This window comes from Pisolithus orientalis (assembly GCF_024613125.1).
Source record: "Pisolithus orientalis strain OTSU chromosome Unknown F5J12scaffold_2, whole genome shotgun sequence".
Classification (NCBI taxonomy): Eukaryota; Fungi; Basidiomycota; class Agaricomycetes; order Boletales; family Pisolithaceae; genus Pisolithus; species Pisolithus orientalis.
Genome location: NW_026260783.1, coordinates 1,499,080 through 1,517,436, shown reverse-complemented (window position 1 = coordinate 1,517,436; position 18,357 = coordinate 1,499,080). Strand labels below are relative to the sequence as shown.

The window sequence follows — 18,357 nt, the reverse complement described above, 5'->3', positions numbered from 1 at the left end:
TCCTCTTCATAAAGAAGAAGGACAGTTCACTCCAGTTATGTGTTGACTTCCAGGGGCTTAACAAACTCACCAAGAAAGACTGGTACCCCCTACCACTAATATCTGACCTACTAGACTCCCCTAGTCACACCAAAATCTACACTAACATTGACTTGTGGCACACATACCACCTTGTCCAGATCACACCCAGCAATGAGTGGAAAACAGCCTTTAGAATGTGCTATGGGTCCTATGAGTGGTTGGTGATGCCTTTCAGTCTTACCAATGCCCTGGCCACCTTCCAGTGGTTCATCAATTCAATCTTTGCAGATATGCTAGAAGTCTGCATCATTGTCTACCTCAACATCTTAATCTATTCTGGAGATGAGTCTTCACACAAGCAGCATGTCTGGGAGGTTCTTCACTGGCTCCAGATACATGGCCTGTATGCCAAACTGGAGTCACTTGGACTCTGTGGAATATTTGGGCTACCACTTGTCCCTGGCCAGTGTAAAGTATGGGTTTACCCTCGGGTGACTGGGCTTCAAGACTGGGTGACAGGGGCTAAGTCTGGGTGGCCAAATTCAAGGCTGGGAGACAGGGGCCAAGTCTGGTTGGACTGGAGTTGGGGCCAGAGGTCAGGGGTTAAGTCCAGGGGACCAGACTTGAGGCTGGGAGTGCAGGAATAAGACTGGTAGCATGGGAAACTGACCAGTCTTGGGGTGTGCACAGGGGGAAGCCAGTCTGGGGGGTTGGATCTACCTCCCTTGGTCTCAGCTTATGTGCTGTACCCTTATGCAAGCCAGGGAGAGGTCTGGGACAGGGGCTGGGGATAGCTTAAGGCTCAGCCTTAGCTATAGAGTAGACTTGGGGTGTAGTATGGAGTTGAGGGTAATACTAAATTGATATTCTGACTGAGGGTGCTACAAAATATGTACAGGGGTTAAATACATGAGGCCAGTCTGGGATAATGAACATAGAGCTGGACTTGTTAATAAGCTATTAGCAAGAAGATTAGCAAGAGTGTGGACAGCCATAGGGGCTGTGCTGAGGCTAATAGTCAAAGTCCAGGTGACTGGCATAACTGGGGTTGGACACAGGATTTGTACAGTAAGCAGAGTCAGATGAAAGGAGACTAGATTAAATATAGTACAAACAAAGGAAAACAGACTGGAGTTATGTCTGGGTGACCTGGCCATGGACCTGGGAGGACCAGGGTGGAGCAGTGCAAGGCCAGGAGGCTGGAATGGACTGGAGGGGTAAAAGACCAGACTTGAGTTATTCAGGCTGGAGTTGGGTTATCTAGGGCCAGAGTTGGGTTTTCTAGGCCAGACTAGGACCAGGCTTGACTGGAGATAGGAGCTAGGGGTTGAGACTGGACCAGGATTGAGTCTGAGAGTCATGGATATGACAGCCAGCCTTACCATGTCTTCAGAGAAAGTCAAAGCTATCTGTGACTGGCCTGAGCCCCAGAAGGTAAAGGACATTCAGTCCTTCCTGGGCTTCACCAATTTCTACTGCTGGTTCATTTTCAACTACTTGGATATAGTGGTACCTCTAACCTGGTTGACATGCAAAGGTGCTCCCTGGAACTTTTCTAAGGAATGCCACTGGTCTTTCAATAAACTCAAGCAGGCCTTCACTACTGCCCTGGTCCTAACTCACTTTTCCCTGGACACTCCTATTACTGTTGAGACTGATGCATCTGACTATGCCATAGCTGGTATTTTGACCATCACCAGTGGTGATGGTCAAATCTGGCTGGTCACATTCTATTCTCACACCTTAACAGCCCCAGAGCTAAATTATGACACTCATGATAAGGAATTGCTCACAATCTTCAAGGCATTCCAGACATGGCAGCACTACTTAGAAGGATCTGCAGTACCAGTTGATGTTGTCACTGATCACAAGAACCTAGAGTATTTCTCCACCTTGAAGGTATTAACCTGGTGCCAGGCATGCTGTTCTGAGTTTTTGTCACAGTTCAATATGGTTATCCAGTTCAGACCCAGTAAACTTGGTGCTAAGTGTGACACCCTAACTAGACAATGGGATGTCTACCCCAAAGAGGGGGATAGCAACTACACATGGGTCAACCCACAGAATCTCAGACTGGTCTTCATGCAGGAACAGCTAGCCACCTCCCTGCATGCCACCTACCTTGAATACCCAGTCCTACATGCTGTTGCACCAATGGATGTGGAGAAGTTACACAATGATATCCTCACAGCCCTACCCTCAGACCCAGTTGCCCAAGTCCAGTTCTCAGATACATCAGATTCCCAGTGGTCAGTTGATGACACTGGCTTCCTCTGCCTAGATGGAAGAATCTATGTACTGGACTCTAATGACCTTCACCTTCATGTCTTGAGGTTCAAACATGACCACCCCTTGTCTGGCCACCTCAGCCAAAACAGAACTCTAGAACTCATCCAGCATGAATACACCTGGCCTGGCCTAAGGATATTTGTCAAAGACTATGTCTGGTTCTGTACTACCTGTGCCTGGGCCAAGGTACCCTGTCACTGGCCTTATGACCTACTCAAACAACTCCCAGTGCCAGAGAAGCCATGGAATTCCATCTTGATGGATTTCATAGAGCAACTCCTGGCCTCAACTGGCTTTACCACCATCCTCATCATGGTCAACTGGCTTTCAAAGCAAGCCATCTTCATACCTACTCATGACACCATCACAGCCCCTGAGCTCACCAAGCTCTTCCTGATGCATGTATTTTCCAAGCACAGTGTACTGGCCCATGTAACCTTAGACCAGGGATCAGAATTCATATCCCACTTCTTCTGGTCTCTTGGTAAAGCTCTAGACATGCATCTACACTTCACCTCCAGTTATCACCCAGAGGGGGATGGTCAGACAGAGTGCACCAACCAGACCCTTGAACAATATCTCCAGGTCTACTGTAACTACCAACAGGATAACTGGGCCAAGTTACTACCATTGGCTGAGTTGGCTTACAACAATGCACCTAGCACTACAACTGGGGTATCACCCTAATATCTTGGTCTTCCCTGAGTGTGACCTCATGTCCAACCAGGCTCATGATTATGCAGTCAACTTATGTAGATTCACTGCACCAATACCTTTGTGAGGAAATGGCTCTTGCCCAGCAACATTACCATGGACCAGCAGATGCTAAGTGTATGCTGGCCCTGGACTTCAAAGTGGGTGACAGTGTCTATGTAAACACCAGGTGTTTCTGGTTGACCCAGCCCTCCAAGAAGTTGGGACCATGTTGTCAGCCACATGCTCCACCACCTTAATCAGGCACTGTAGGAATAGGTAATAGATGTTACCTAGAATTAGTAATTGTCAGAGATGGGCAAGATTTGTGCTCAACCCAAAAGGGAGGTTCTCGCTGGAGAAAAGAAGTGTAGTAAAAAGGTGAAAAATGCAAACTGAAAAGAATACTTAGCTCTGTTTGTCCAATACCTCTTGCCAGTCCTCCTGGCCCTTTGGGTACTCCCCAAAGTAATAATTCTAATGTCAAAAACTTGCTGAAATGTGAGACAAAATCACCCCACTACTGAGTGCCTCTTACATGAATTGCTTCCATGGTAAACTGAACTCATGCGAACACAGCATGCATGCTTAGTCAGCAACATGGCTGCTCACTGTCACACACCAAAGGTGTTTGGTGAGGTGGACATGGATACAGCTGATGAATGGAGATGAAGACCATAGCCCTCATGCGAAGAAGGACAGCCAGGAATGTTGGCAGCCATCCCTCGCACAAGAACAAGTCACACAACACCCCTGACTTCCTCTTAGGGTGGAGTAGGAGTGGGTTGGGCTGCAGAGTACAGTGGTCAATGTCTGAAGTGAATCCAACCACTGGGTGGTGAGATATGCAGCAAACAAGGAGTGGAGGAGCATGGAGGAAAGTTTTGGGGACAGAGGTTGGAGTCAGAGGTCAGAAGTCAGATGGGAGGGCATTGGGTTCAGCTAGTGCACTGCCCCCCTGCATGAGCTCAGCCCTCATATTTCAGAGGTAGAGTGGTCTCAGAGGAGTGGAGGCAAAACTCCAGAGGGAACTCAGAGGGAGTTGGAAGTGGGGACTTTATTGTCAATATTTGTACTGATTACATCAGAGTACTATGCAGCCTTATATACAACATAGGTCAAGGGCAGGGCAGTGTAGAATGCAAGCCAATAAACATATAACAGGTTAGCAGTACCTCTGACACAAGGGATAGAGGACAGGGACAACAGGGACCTTAACTGAGACAAGGGAACTACTACAATGAAGGAGAGAGGGTAAATACTGAAGAAGTGGAAGAATGGAAAAAAACTGACACAAGGGCAGAACCCTATCTAGAATGCAGGGTTGCAAGTCTGACATTCTGCTGAGCTGACCAAGGCCTCAGAGGAGGCACAGGTGAGCAGAGGCAGCTAGAATGTGGACTGGGGACCTCAGAGAGGTGTGGAGATGTGTTTGGAGGGTTGGAGGAGCATGGGAACACATTGGAAGAGGGTGGAGAAGCACAGGAACATGTTAGAAGAGGTGGAGAAGTGTGGGAACATGTTGGAAGAGGGCAGAGTAAGTGTTAGGGGCTTATGCTGGTGTCATGGTCATGACACAGCTCAAGAGCTGGAGAAAATGAAGCTCACCATCAAGTTGGAGGAATGGAACTTTGTGCTTGGAACCTTGCCTTGCAAAAAGGTGTAGCTGGCAGTGAGGATCAAGGCCCTTTATCTAGTAATCAAGATGTTTATCTGCTTTGATAACACTGTATGACAGAATACTCATCATCATTTAGTATGCATTCCCACTCCCCCCCTAGTTGTATTCCTGTCCTGCCCCCCTCCCCCCATATATACATCTGTGTCTGTTTTCACACTACAATAGTATGTAGTAGTATATGTGAATATGGATGTTTGTTTTGTTTGTTATCAGTTCATTTTCATTTGCTAGATCTCTCTATTGATAAGCATGCATGCTTTTTGGCAAAGTTTTAATTTTAAATCAGAGTGTTAATAGCATTATCTACACACCTACTGTTTCCGGGTCACGCGCTTCTTCTGCGGAGTTTGAATCTCCAGTCGGAGATTTAATATTCGCCCACAAACTCACAACTCAACCGCACTTGAGTTTGCTCGCGTGTTTTTTCCTGAGCGGCCCTAATTAATTATAATAGCCAAGATCCATAGGAATCAAAGAGAGGTTTTTTGAAATAGAGCTTCAATCTGAGTCCGAAATTATATATGCTCTAATGAACTTTCTTAGTTTGTGAAAGTTTTGCTCTTCAAAGCGCTGCTGCAGCAATTCCCATTTCCGAACTGGCTGTAGACTGCTTCCTGTGACCATCTACCACCAGGCAACTTTAACCCTGTACCTATTAACCTCCAACGATGTCCGTGGCTCGGCCTCTGCGAATCTCATGTACGACGTTCAAGATTTCGATTCCCCAAGATCCTGAAGTGACTGACACCGATGAGGCAGATATTGAGCTGCAGAATGCGGAGGATAATATTGAACTTATCGAGTTAATCCTCCCCGGTCGTCGACTCAGAATTCGATCACAGAGTAAAAACTTCTTTCGGGAAGAATTCCCTCAGCCTCTGTAAGAGTGTCTCTTTGACATGCTTGCCGCTCCTGAAGTTCTTCGTACCCAAAAGTACCGTTGAGGGCGAAGCACTCTCATTTGTCGTTTATAGGAAAAAGTGGTATTCTAAAGTCATTCCGGTCGCTAAGTTCGTCCGAGTCAAAGTCGATGATGTACTGTCTAATTCGCTGGAGCAGAGTAAGTCAGAAGATGAACTAGCCCCTTCTTCTGTGTTTCATTCAAATGCTTGTAGAGTTTCAGCTAGTACACAACAATTTGGCCATCACCATTGGACTCTCACCAAGCAGCACTCAGGTCGTACGTGCAAATGGATGGAGTCCCGAAGGGTTCTGATGGAACATCTACAGAATGTAATGCCCGTTCACGATGATTCCGCGCCTCTGAACACTGGTGTCCTGCGTCCTACTACTGAAGACCTCCTGAAGGAGTGCCCTCGGTGAGTACGTCCAACCTCCCACTGCGCAAATATCTGACATTTCTATGCTAGTTTTCGGGTATTGGTAATCGGGCAGGTAGTGAGCGCTGGCCGGCATCACAGAGCTAATTTTTAACGACGATATCATTCCAGTCCGGTGTTGGGAAATCTACACTGATTAGCCAAACCTTTGGAGTCAAGCAGGCAGTTGAGTAACCGAGAACATGTCCATGTTCTTTGCTCATGAAATGCCCAGGTCGCTGAAGATGACGAGCCCGGAGAAGCTGATATTGGGAAAGAACTCATCTTGCTGCAGAACGACCGGTTTGTCTTACATGACAGCAAGGGTTTTGAACCTGCGGAACACAACAATTATAGCAGTGTGAAGACGTTCGTAGAGAATCGTAAACATCAGCCAAACATCAAAGATCAATTGCATGCAGTCTGGTAAGTCAATCCAAGATTCTCATAAGATTCTCATGAACGGTTATGCCATAGGCTGTGCTTCCGAACACCCCTCGTATCTCACGGGGAATGCCTTATGGAACGAAGCGCGGAGAGGTTCTTGCGGGAAGATATAGGTGTCATTGGGGACAGTAAGTACATCAGCACTTTTGTCGCATCTTCCAAGCTCTTGACTGCCGTTAGTTCCGACCATAGTGGTATTCACGAAATACGATAGGCTTCTGGTCAGCTTGCAACTTCAGAGAGTTTCCAACCCTGGCTCAGCTGCAGAAGAGTACTTGGAAAAGCATTGCATCAAGCCTATCCAAGAGTTCACCGGAAACCCAGGTCTAACACATCTCACAGTTAGCTGTGGTGGGTTTAATCCACTTTCACTCCGTTCCACGGTTCAACCGTTATGTTGTTAGAGGACGGCGAGCATAGACAAGGGCTTGAAAAATTGATTGAGCTCACCTATGAGAAAGTCAATGCGGCTTTTGGGTCTCAGCTGGGCATACCATCCCCAGTTTCGGTCGTGACCCAAATGGCACAGAGAGTCTCGCCAAGGTTGAAGGTCGAGGGATCGATAGCGTGAGTTGTGCTCACCCGTTTCCATATCACGACCTGAAGTGTCATTTTCTCATATAGTGTTGGCAAGCAGAGTAAGCAATCGTGTATGGCTGGCAGCTATGTGAAACATTGATACCCATGTTTTGAAGGATATTGGAGGGCATTGACTTCTGGTGCTAATTTTTGGGATCATACGATTCTTGAATGCCTCTCCGTTATTCATACTGACATCGTGTCTGTCTGGAATTTCAATGACCCATCTCAAGTGAGTGTGACTCAATTACCGCTGTAATGATCTACTAAGTGACGTCTGTCCCATAGTATCTCTATAGCACTGAATTTCGAGAACTGATGATGAACCTGGTGGGGACCATTGACTCGTCGGCGCCCCGTCTCCCTCGTACTGACGGTACCAGCAAAATATGCGAGTAAGTACTATTGTGCAGGCCGTCATTACATTACACTTATGAGGTGTCACACGACAAGGTCAGGGGCTTCCTTGCTTACTCTGCCGTTTAAAGCGGGACTGGGCCTCGTACAATGGGTTCATGAAGCATATCGGCGACTGTGGGTGACATGATTTCAGCATTTCCTGCGAGTAACTCTCCTTAGACCGGACGTGCATCGTAAGTTCATGGCTTACTGTTGTCGATCTGGTGCACGTCTTGGAGATATTGCTCGCACTCACCGCAAACAACAACGAAAAGAAGCTTTCCCGTGGAGCCATTAGTTTGGCTTTCAATGCATACTATCCGTCGGCAATACAGTGCGACGCTCACCAGAAGATCAAGAGTCGAAACTATATAATCCCGGGTCGCGACGCCGTTCTCGACGAGATAGTTTCTTTAGTTTGGATGAGTGCGATTGACGACAGAGGCATTATAAAGGACCTTGCCAATATTCCACCTGTGGATCTGGAGCGAGACGATGAGTGGTTTATGGTTGCTGACAATTCGCACTCGTTCAATCTTTGAGCTATTCTTCACTGAACAAGAGGTTCTCTTCTCTATCACTGCTACCGCCGCGTTTTGTAATCGTACTACGACATACCTGCAGTACATACGATTTAGCAGATACACCCAGCCCTTTGTCCCTGACAGCAAGGTCACGAGTTGATGTTGAGTGCTCCAGACCGTATTTGGGTATGAATAAAGTACCCAATGGTCTTATCTCGGCTTCAGATCAAACGATCAACTCGCGTCTCATTGTGCAGGATGAGTATAGGCGACCCAATCAACGGACCACCCTGCGCGCTGTGGTCCAGGACCTGAACAGGGTTTCCCGTTGGTGGAAGTGCATCCGCCTCCATCATCTGCAGCATAATTGGCGTGGAGTATTGTACTTACATTTCCACTGGGACCTGGCTGCTCTGGTCGACTTCATAAACAATATAGCACTGGCCATCGGCATCCTGGAACCAGCTAGGTCAATGGTCCCACCACCCACCACCCGGCGAGCAAGGAGTTGCGCTTGTTGTGTGTAGGGACCCACAGGGATTGTTGAAGTCGCAGGACCAACGCAGTGCCTGTTCTGCGAGGGAGACTCAGCAGCACAGTCTGCACAAAAGTATGTGGGCATCTGGTGTAACGACGGGAAATGGTGGCTGGTACATGTGACAGAGGTGCAGTTTCCTCAGTCGACAACGTCGGGCGCCCTTGAAGAACTGACAGTTGGCGACGGACCAACGTCTGGAAGCGCATCCATGCCATATAGCAGTGTTCACATCGGAGTTAGTTGCATGCGCGTATGTTATTGGGGCATAAACAGTTGCGCGTTGGTTGCTGGTTTATAGCGATTCCCGTTGCACTGCAATAGGATAATTCAAGATTTAGAACGGCATAACTCCCATCCGACACCGCGGATTGATGGAGTACTTACATGTCAGCACGTGTCCTAGCTAAATATTAGACACAGGCGTTGGAAGAATGGCTGAAAACTCAGTTGCAACTCGCAATGCTGTGTTTGGCCTACATTTGTCAAGCTGAATCCTGGAAGATAGATTGGAAGGATGTGTTCTATACCGCTTACTGTGCGCCTGCTCGATCCAACTGAGATGTTTTGTAGCGAGCCTTTGATCTTCATCAGAAGGACATGGAATGATAGAATCACGGTCACGACCAGTCGGTGACAGGTTTAAACCATTTATTCGCTTACTGATGTTGCCCTATCTCGAAGCTATGCCCAGAAACACGTTGATAGATCTCCAGCGCTCCACGAGTATCAACAGGCTCTACCGACCGCTTGCGCCACTACAGTGTTGTCCTTCAATGCTTAGCCTTCGCCTCAGTCACTGGTGTGTGTGTGTAGCGTACATGCTCGATCAGATTGGTAGAGGAAAGCCTCCTCCATATGGGCCTAGCAAACAGTGGGAAGAGACCAGTACTAGCCCATTGTATACTCCGGGCTTCTAGTATGTCGGTGTATTGGCTTGAGTACGTCCATCCATTGCTGCATGCTGGTTTAAGTGGTACCTTTGACATTTGTCGATGTAATGGCCAACACTCTGCTTCTTTGGAGAGGATCCTTCGGCACGGGATCATTGGAAAAAGAATTCCGCCTTGGTAGACAATAGCCCCTTCCGTTTCTCTGTCTCTCCGCTGGTAGTTCTATCCTGAGATATTGCGGAATAGGATAGCAGAGAAGAGGAAGAGAGATCAAATCCTTGTAGAGGCGTGGTGAAATCAGAACACTTACAAAGTGCAAGCCAAGTGCACGTCTGGTAGATACGTATAACATAGCATGGCATATTGCATCTGTGTGTGACCACGAGTGTGTTCAGCATGTAAGCTTTCATCGACCGGCACCTCAACACCGCCCCAATACTTGCAAATTCATCCGTGTCCTCATCGTCGTTTTCATCAAAGGAGAACGACGGAACTCGTCGCAACAACATCGTTCGTTCAGGGTGAGGTGGCCATATTCATCTACTTCGATCGCGATGTTCTCCGCTATTTGTCTTCATCATCCAAAGCCCCTTCCTCGGTCCTACCCAAGCCTTCGTCCAGCGGTAGGCTTGTCGTTCAATATAGATATCTCCTGTGGTGTCCGCGCAGCATGCTCTGCACATTCTAGTCGCTTTCGTATATGATAAGGATGCTCCTGCATACGATGCGTACTTCCGCTTCGACAAGTGCTGCGCAGAGAAGTTCAAGTGCGTCGAGCAGGCGCGTGAGCAGAATAAATAGGGAGGGTTGCGTTCCGGTGTGGTTATGGCATTGCCTGACGTGGGTGTGTTTGACACCTCCAAGAGGGATGGGGGCACGGAGGTGGAGAAGGGAAAGAGCCCCGCGGTCTCGTCTGGACTTGGGTGATCGTTTGCATACACCTAGACCAGTTCCTGAGCATCAACAGAGCCATCGACAGGGGGTATACCTGACAGCCCGTAAAATATATGCCAGTACTGAGGAATGGTCGTGTTTGCAGCGGTGCGAATCATCTGCTCTTTCTCTGGCGGGTAGTAGTACGATCTCCTGTTGACGTCGAGAATGCATGATATGTGGAATCCACACACGATATTCTCCAGGACGGTCGTGGTGGTTGTTCCATTAGCTGGTGTGAAGGCGGGTATACCATTTATCAGGTGGTTTCCGAGCCACAACACCCCTAGGAACTCTGGGATCCATGGAAGTGGCAGTTTTGATCCTGATGCAGCCAACGTAGCGGCGTCGATGTCTGTCAATATGCCACCGCGAATGTGCTGGTAGAATGCTAGTTCTCTAGGGAGAGTTGGTTAAGGAGTAACGAGCCGTCCTCTGTTGTTTGCACCCCTGCGTACCCACCGACCTGTGAGGAGGGCAGCGTGACAAACCAAGAAGCCTAAGAAGCCTGAAATCGAAGCTGTCAACTTCGATCCTCGTGGCCACCTGGTGAATAGCTGGACTGACGTCGAGCGTCCTCAGTGCTGGCGTTGCTGGTAATAGCGAAACGAAGTCCCTGCCCGTAGTCTCAATTTAATTCTGCTTTGCAGTCTGCCAAAGCAGCCTACACTTTGTCATTGAATCGGTGCGCAACCGAAGCAGTGGGCAAGCTCGTCAAAAAGTGGAATTCGTGCATTGTGAAATGCCTACATGAGCCAACCCTGAGCTACGCTTGGGTCCTCAAATGCTGAACTGAACTTGATCGATGATCGGCGCCTTCGTCCACAAGTTATGAAACTGGACAATCTGATTCTGCAAAGTACTGCGGCACCCACTGCATAGCAAAAGCGTTCGTAGACTTGCCATCAATGTTCTCTTCAACGCGAGCACTGAAAGAGTCGAATTTCTTATCATAAGCATTCGATATGACAGACGGTCACTAGCGTGGCTGCATATGTACCTGGCCTGTGCTCCAGGCCCAGCGTGGCAGGATTACCTACATGATTGCTGGCTAATGTACTGTACACACAGAGCATGGCACCTGCAACGTGTCCACAGCATATTGGCGCTTAACTTCAAACCTGTCTGAAACTGTCTGATTTATACACCCCAACCTCGAATCCAAGCTGCAAACCCAATGGCTCATAAGCAGTCGAAGAAGCATCCCGGCTCGACCGCATCCAACCTTCCCTCGGTACGCGTTTTATACCTTGCACGCCATGGTATATATTGATCTCCGCCCAAACAGACACAAGGAACGTCTCACCCCTCTGCCGACGCCTCCTTGATCGCTGGAACATCGGCGAATGCCCTTCGAAAGTTGTTGTCTAGGATGGGACGCCTCTCCCTTCGGCCGAACCAGGTTCAATCAGAGCTTCGCTCTACAGAGGCAACCGACACCAGACTTGGCAGCCAAATCAATGTCGCACAACAGGCAATGGTCGACATTAAGCCCATGTCCCGGGTGTTGCAAACAGTAGTTGGTCTTGTTGGACAGGCCGATACCGCGATGACGAATGTTCAAAATATCGAGGAGATTCTCCAGCCTCTTAAATTGTTCAATTCCTTTGTTACCACTCTATCCAGTGTAGGCGCTTTAACCTTCCGATGTCTGCATGTTCTAATGTAAGCGCACAGGTCCACCCTTATGTCCAGTTTTCGCTGGGGATTCTCACCGCTGCTTCTCAAGTACTTCTCTCTTCCCTCTCATGGATCCCTCGCTCATAAAGTCCCCATTAGTTGCTCATTAACCAAGCAAACCTAGACAATGAAGTGGTACTCCTCCTAACTACCGTAAAGGATGTCTACAAATTTCTTATGGAAGACGATACAATTGAGAATATGGATGGCATGAAAGAGACATTACGGAAGATTTCACAGGAGATGAGTGCTGCAGCGCTGTTCATCGTAAAATATTCCAAAAAGAAGAACATCTGTAGGTCCTACGTTCGGTCCCCTGATCTGCTTTGGTATGCTAATGGGATACATTGTCAGTGGTAAGAATCGGCGACAGCCTTGTTTCCGACCTGCAGACCGTCGTCCGTGGCCACGTCAAGAATCTGGGTGACCTGATGCAACAATATCGAGACCGCACGATACGGGACATCCGGATCAACATGTACCATGTACTTGAAGACCTGAACCTCGAAGGCATGGCTTACGCAGAAGGTGCGGGCCTGGATACAACCAAGATATGCCTCGACGGTACCAGGACAGAAATTCTGAAGGATATCACCAACTGGATTACCACATGTGACGTCAATGCCCCTCGCATCTTGTGGCTCCACGGCCGGGCCGGAACAGGAAAGTCTGCCATTGCCCATACAGTTGCGTCGTGGATCGAGGATGTGGGAGCACCCGGCACCTGTTTCTGCTTTGCTCGCGACAGGCAGGCTGAACGACTGGAGGAAAAGATTCTGACTACTATCGCCCGTGATCTGGCGGATCGTGACTCGTCGTTTCGACGAGCTTTGTCGAATGTGGTGTCAAATAACCGCTCTCTCAAGACCACTTGTGATGCTCTGCAGCAGTGGAAGCGATTCATCTTGGAGCCGCTATCGGAGATTAAAGGAGAGATAGTTGGGAATGTGGTTGTGGTAATCGATGCCTTGGATGAAAGTGGGCCGGAGAGATCGAGGAAGGGTATCCTGAGTCTTCTGAAATCGTCAGAAGCTGCCCGTCTGCCAGCCAATTTCCGGATCCTTTTGACGTCCAGACCATTGCCGGATATTGAACGTGTCATGAGGGATGTTCCACATGTGAAGGCAACCTCATTGGACGACATCCATTGGGAGTTGGTGAAACGTGATATACAGCTATATGTTTCCAAGGAACTTGACTGTCTTCCCAGCATTGGAGCAACGGAAGTCCAAAATGTTGTCGACAAATCTGATGGTCTGTTCGAGTGGGCTCGTCTGGCTTGTGAGTTCATCAGGTCAGGTAGAGCTAGAGAAACTTCGAAAGAACGCTACAACGATCTGATGGCTCTCGAGTCGGACGAAGGAAGAACGCTCCTGGATACGACTTACTTGGCAATCCTAGAGGGGGGCATACCTCAATCTGGGAAAGACCTGGAACGATATCGCTCCGTGATGCAGCAAGTCCTGATGACGCTAGAACCTCTTCCTTTGGCAGCCTTGAAGTTGATGCGCGAAAAATTCCCAAACGAGTGGGACCGCTATGATATTGTTCCCATCCTCGAGTTCTTGTCTCCAGTTCTGGGTGGTATTGTGGACCGCGTCTCCCCTGTGCGGCCCCTTCATGGATCTTTCTACGACTTCCTGATGGATAAAGAACGAAGTGGTGTCTATTTCATTGACACAGTCAACACACAGCATGCACGGGACATGGCTTTTGCTGCATTGCAGATTCTTCATGATGGCCTCCAATTCAATATCTGTGCATTGGAAAGCTCATACCTGGCCAATGCTGATGTTTCTGATCTATCAGAGAGAATCAAAGAGAAAATTCCACACCATCTCTCCTACTCCAGTCAATTCTGGGCCCAGCACCTGTGGAAAACAGCATTTGACTTGGAACTTGCATTGCTGGTGAAGGATGTTGTTGGAAGTGAAAAAATTCTGTTCTGGCTGGAGATAATGAGCCTTCTTGGGGTGGTTGGAAAGGGTGTGGATGCACTTGACACTATTGCAACATGGCTAAAGGTAAGTACTCCATGTGCAGTATGTGATAACATCTGACACAATGATGAAGGGACAAGATAGCTTCAAGGATGCATTGACATTGGTAGAAGATGGAATCAAGTTGATCCAGAACTTTGGCAGTGTGATATTGCACAGCACCCCACACCTTTATGTTTCTGCATTGCCATTCATTCCTCCCAATGCATTGTTATCAACAATGCTCTTGCCAAAATTCACAGGTCTTGCTGTAGTGGCTGAAGGAGGTTTGAAAGGTTGGCCAGTTGCACAGCTTCTTCTGCATGGCCATACTTCTTTGGTCAATTCAGTGGCATTCTCACCTGATGGGAAGAAGATTGTCTCAGGTTCAAGGGACAGGACTGTGAGAGTCTGGGATGTTGAGGGAGGTGTGCAGATTGGCAACCCCCTGGAGGGTCATAAAGATGCAGTCAATTCAGTTGCATTCTCCCCTGATGGGAGGAGGATTGTCTCAGGCTCTTGGGACAAGACTGTGAGGGTCTGGGATGTTGAGGGAGGTGTGCAGATTGGCAGCCCCCTGGAGGGCCATACAGATGCAGTCAATTCAGTTGCATTCTCCCCTGATGGTAAGAAGATTGTCTCAGGATCTTGGGACAAGACTGTGAGGGTCTGGGATGTTGAGGGAGGTGTGCAGATTGGCAGCTCTCTTGAGGGCCATACATCTGTAGTCAAGTCAGTTGCATTCTCTCCTGATGGGAAGAGGATTGTCTCAGGGTCACAGGACAACATTGTGAGGGTCTGGGATGTTGAGGGAGGTATGCAGATTGGCAGCCCTCTTGAGGGCCATACAGATTGTGTCAATTCAGTGGCATTCTCCCCTGATGGGAAGTGGATTGTCTCAGGCTCACAGGACAGGACTGTGAGGGTCTGGGATGTTGAGGCTGGTGTGCAAATTGGCAGCCCTCTTGAGGGACATACTTCTGGAGTCTTTTCAGTTGCATTCTCCCCTGATGGGAAAAGGATTGTCTCAGGCTCTTGGGACAAGACTGTGAGGGTGTGGGATTTTGAGGCAGGAGTGCAGATTGGCAACCCTCTTGAGGACCATACAGATGGAGTCAATTCAGTTGCATTCTCCCCTGATGGGAAGAGGATTGTCTCAGGGTCTTGGGACAAGAGTGTGAGAGTCTGGGATGTTGAGGGAGGTATGCAGATTGGCAGTCCCCTTGGGGGCCATACAGATTTTGTCAATTCAGTAGCATTCTCCCCTGATGGGAAGAGGATTGTCTCGGGTTCACAGGACAGGACTGTGATAGTCTGGGATGTTGAAGGAGGTGTGGAGATTGGGAGCTATTTTGAGGGCCATGCAGATGCAGTCAAATCAGTTGCATTCTCCCCTGATGGGAAGTGGATTGTCTCAGGCTCACAAGACAGGACTGTGAGGGTCTGGGATGTTGAGGCTGGTGTGCAAATTGGCAGCCCTCTTGAGGGACATACTTCTGGAGTCTTTTCAGTTGCATTCTCCCCTGATGGGAAGTGGATTGCCTCAGGCTCACAAGACAAGACTGTAAGGGTCTGGGATGTTGAGAGAGGTGTGCAGGTTGGCTGCCCTCTTGAGGGACATACATCTGGAGTCTTTTCTGTTGCATTCTCTGCTGATGGGAAGAGGATTGTCTCAGGCTCTCAGGACAAGACTGTGAGAGTCTGGGATGTTAAGGCAGGTATGCAGATTGGCAGCCACTTTGAGGGCCACACTTCTGGAGTCTATTCAGTTGCATTCTCTCCTGATGGGAAGAGGATTGTCTCAAGCTCCTGGGACAAGACTATGAAGGTCTGGGATGTTGAGGGATGTGTGCAGATTGGCAGCCACTTTGAGGGTCACACTTCTGGAGTCTATTCAGTTACATTCTCCCCTGATGGGAAGAGGATTGTCTCAGGCTCTCAGGACAAGACTGTGAGAATCTGGGATGTTGAGGGAGGTGTGCAGATTGGGAGCCATTTTGATGGCCATACAGATGCAGTCAAATCAGTTGCATTCTCCCCTGATGGGAAGAGGATTGTCTCAGGCTCACAGGACAGGACTGTGAGGGTCTGGGATGTTGAGAGAGGTGTGCATATTGGTAGCCCTCTTGGGGGTCATACTTCTTCAGTCAAATCAATCATATTCTCTCCTGATGGGAAAAGGATTGTCTCAGGCTCACAGGACAACACTGTAAGGGTCTGGGATGTTGAGACAGGAGTCCAGATTGGCAGCCCTCTTGAGGGTCATACTTTGGGAGTCAACTCAGTTGCATTCTCCCCTGATGGGAAGAGGATTGTCTCAGGGTCTTGGGACAAGACTGTGAGAGTCTGGAATGTTGAGGGAGGGATGCAGATTGGCAGCCCTCTTGAGGGCCATACAAATTGTGTCAATTCAGTGGCATTCTCCCCTGATGGGAAGTGGATTGTCTCAGGCTCAGAGGACAAGACTGTGAGAGTCTGGGATGTTGAAGAAAGTGTGCAGGTTGGTAGCCCTCTTGAGGGCCATACTTCTGCAGTCAGCTCAGTTGCATTCTCCCCTGATGGGAAGAGGATTGTCTCAGGCTCACAGGATAACACTGTGAAGGTCTGGGAGGCTGATCACTATCCTGGAATGACCAGTGTCCATGAGAAGTTGACAATAGTGGTATCCAACCCCTCCAGTGTACTCCCCCCTGCAGATGGTATGTATCTCCACCCTTTATGCATTCTCATTTCACTCAACCAGAAATGCAGGTATCAAAGAAAATCCCATTTGCTTTTCATTTGACCCCTTACATGCACTGCATGACAGTACTCCACTCATTGATGAGTCCATGCAAAAGGATGCTATGCTGGGCCAACCAGTCAAGTTGAAGGATGATGGTTGGATCAGAGGTCCAAAGGAACAGCTACTCCTTTGGACCCCCCCAGCACTTAGAAGGCCATTTTATTCAATGTGGACCTCAGTAATCCTTCCTAGAGGCTGTTGCCCAGAGTTGGATTTAAGCCAGATGGCCCATGGCAAGCAATGGCAGAAATGTTTCCATGCCACACAGTGAAATGACTCAGGGTACACTGATTTAGGGTTATCCATGAAACTTGATACTTACATGCCTGTTGATGTATTGCCAGTTGACACACTATCTCCAACCATCACTATACCCTACCAATTGTATATCTGCCATCCAGTATTACATACTGCATGTTGTCACCACTTACTTTGCCTCCCACTTTGTGATATCCTGGCCAAAGTACGTATATCACACATGTCATACAGTATGTACTTACATTTAGACAAAATACAATTTTGATGCCAAACATATATCATTTTCCCATCCCCCTCTTTGGCAACTCCTCATACTATGCTGGCACCCCATACATGGCTCATTTCCTCATTTCTCTTACAATCTCTTCCTTGTCCTGTTTCCAAATGTCCTCATTTGGCCATGTCATTTCCTGTCATTGCTGGCAGATCAGAATGTGAATGTTGTAGCGGTTTGTAATGCTGAAGGCACAGGCTAAACATAACAAAACTCATAGATATCATAGATAAAATATATACACAACAAATTCTCACCCAATTTGTGATGGATCTAGTTGTCCTGGAAAAGTGAAGGAGGTGTAATATGGTTCACAAAAGGAGTTTTTGACTATGCATTTATCCTAAGGTCTGCACCCTTCTCTGCCAGTATTTCACTCACTCCACACCAACTCCACCCACCCTCTGTTGCTTATGAGCCTTTTCTGACCTGACTGCTGTTGGACTTGGGGCCAGCCACTGTCAGACTGCATGGACCATCTTCTAAGAGGTCATGTGACCCCCCTTTGGACTTCTCCTCGACAGCATGTGGTCAGGTACTCTGCAGCACATGCACTGCATGGTCCAGCACCTAGACTGTTTCCTTTTTGGTTTGCTCTTTGTTACCTGTCATATGTTCTCTGTCTTCCCTTCATTCATTGTCTAGGAAATTTTGCTTGAAAATTTATGAGTCACCATATGTCAGTTCTGATTCTGATTACTGTACTGCTGTAGTGGTATAAAAGCTTGTACCATACTCTGCTGTTCTTCAGTATGAATATCAACTTAGTTCCTACTCCTTCTGTCTCTGTCTTCTGTCTGTCAGAGTTACCTCCAACTGTCTGTCTGGTCTCTACCTCTGAAATATGAGGGCTGAGATTGTGCAAGGGGGTAGTGCACAAGCTAAACCTGATGCCCTCACTCTGCTCCATCTTTTCCTCAGTGGACTTCATTCCTGCCAACACTCTGCCAGTTGGAGTTCATTTCTTCTGTGTCAGACTTGCTTCTGAACCTCTCCCCAGACCTTGTCTAGCATCAGAGTTGGTTGGAGTAGGCCTGGACTTGACAATCATGTCACCTTGTCAAAAGA

At 48.2% G+C, this 18,357-nt stretch overlaps 2 protein-coding genes across 2 annotated transcripts; one reads left to right on the top strand and one right to left on the bottom strand.

The window, feature by feature from the left end:
• Positions 1 to 5,443: 5,443 nt before the first annotated feature.
• On the top strand, positions 5,444 to 7,834 carry F5J12DRAFT_798498 (uncharacterized protein). Its single transcript, XM_051744219.1, has 13 exons — positions 5,444 to 5,744; positions 5,800 to 5,861; positions 5,915 to 6,003; positions 6,055 to 6,079; positions 6,136 to 6,189; positions 6,239 to 6,429; positions 6,481 to 6,578; positions 6,631 to 6,801; positions 6,855 to 7,017; positions 7,075 to 7,088; positions 7,146 to 7,261; positions 7,318 to 7,424; positions 7,483 to 7,834. The coding sequence occupies exons 3-13, from the start codon at positions 5,921 to 5,923 to the stop codon at positions 7,574 to 7,576; spliced, it is 1,116 nt and encodes a 371-aa protein (XP_051605059.1). The 5' UTR covers positions 5,444 to 5,744; positions 5,800 to 5,861; positions 5,915 to 5,920; the 3' UTR covers positions 7,577 to 7,834.
• A 1,312-nt stretch (positions 7,835 to 9,146) lies between these two features.
• On the bottom strand, positions 9,147 to 11,049 carry F5J12DRAFT_779405 (uncharacterized protein; the record flags this gene model as incomplete). Its single annotated transcript, XM_051742375.1, has 7 exons — positions 9,147 to 9,245; positions 9,309 to 9,403; positions 9,468 to 9,607; positions 9,691 to 9,818; positions 10,113 to 10,333; positions 10,369 to 10,712; positions 10,982 to 11,049. 7 exons carry the CDS (start codon positions 11,047 to 11,049, stop codon positions 9,147 to 9,149), a joined length of 1,095 nt encoding a protein of 364 aa, XP_051605058.1.
• Between the last annotated feature and the right edge of the window lie 7,308 nt (positions 11,050 to 18,357).

What these genes read in the sequence shown, in the direction of transcription:
- F5J12DRAFT_798498 (XM_051744219.1), top strand. Translation starts at nt 5,921, where the DNA reads ATGCCCGTTCACGATGATTCCGCGCCTCTGAACACTGGTGTCCTGCGT. An exon ending in CTCCTGAAGGAGTGCCCTCG is followed by an intron (nt 6,004 to 6,054) that starts GTGAGTACGTCC and finishes TTTCTATGCTAG; the next exon opens with TTTTCGGGTATTGGTAATCG. An exon ending in GGTACCAGCAAAATATGCGA is followed by an intron (nt 7,425 to 7,482) that starts GTAAGTACTATT and finishes TCACACGACAAG; the next exon opens with GTCAGGGGCTTCCTTGCTTA.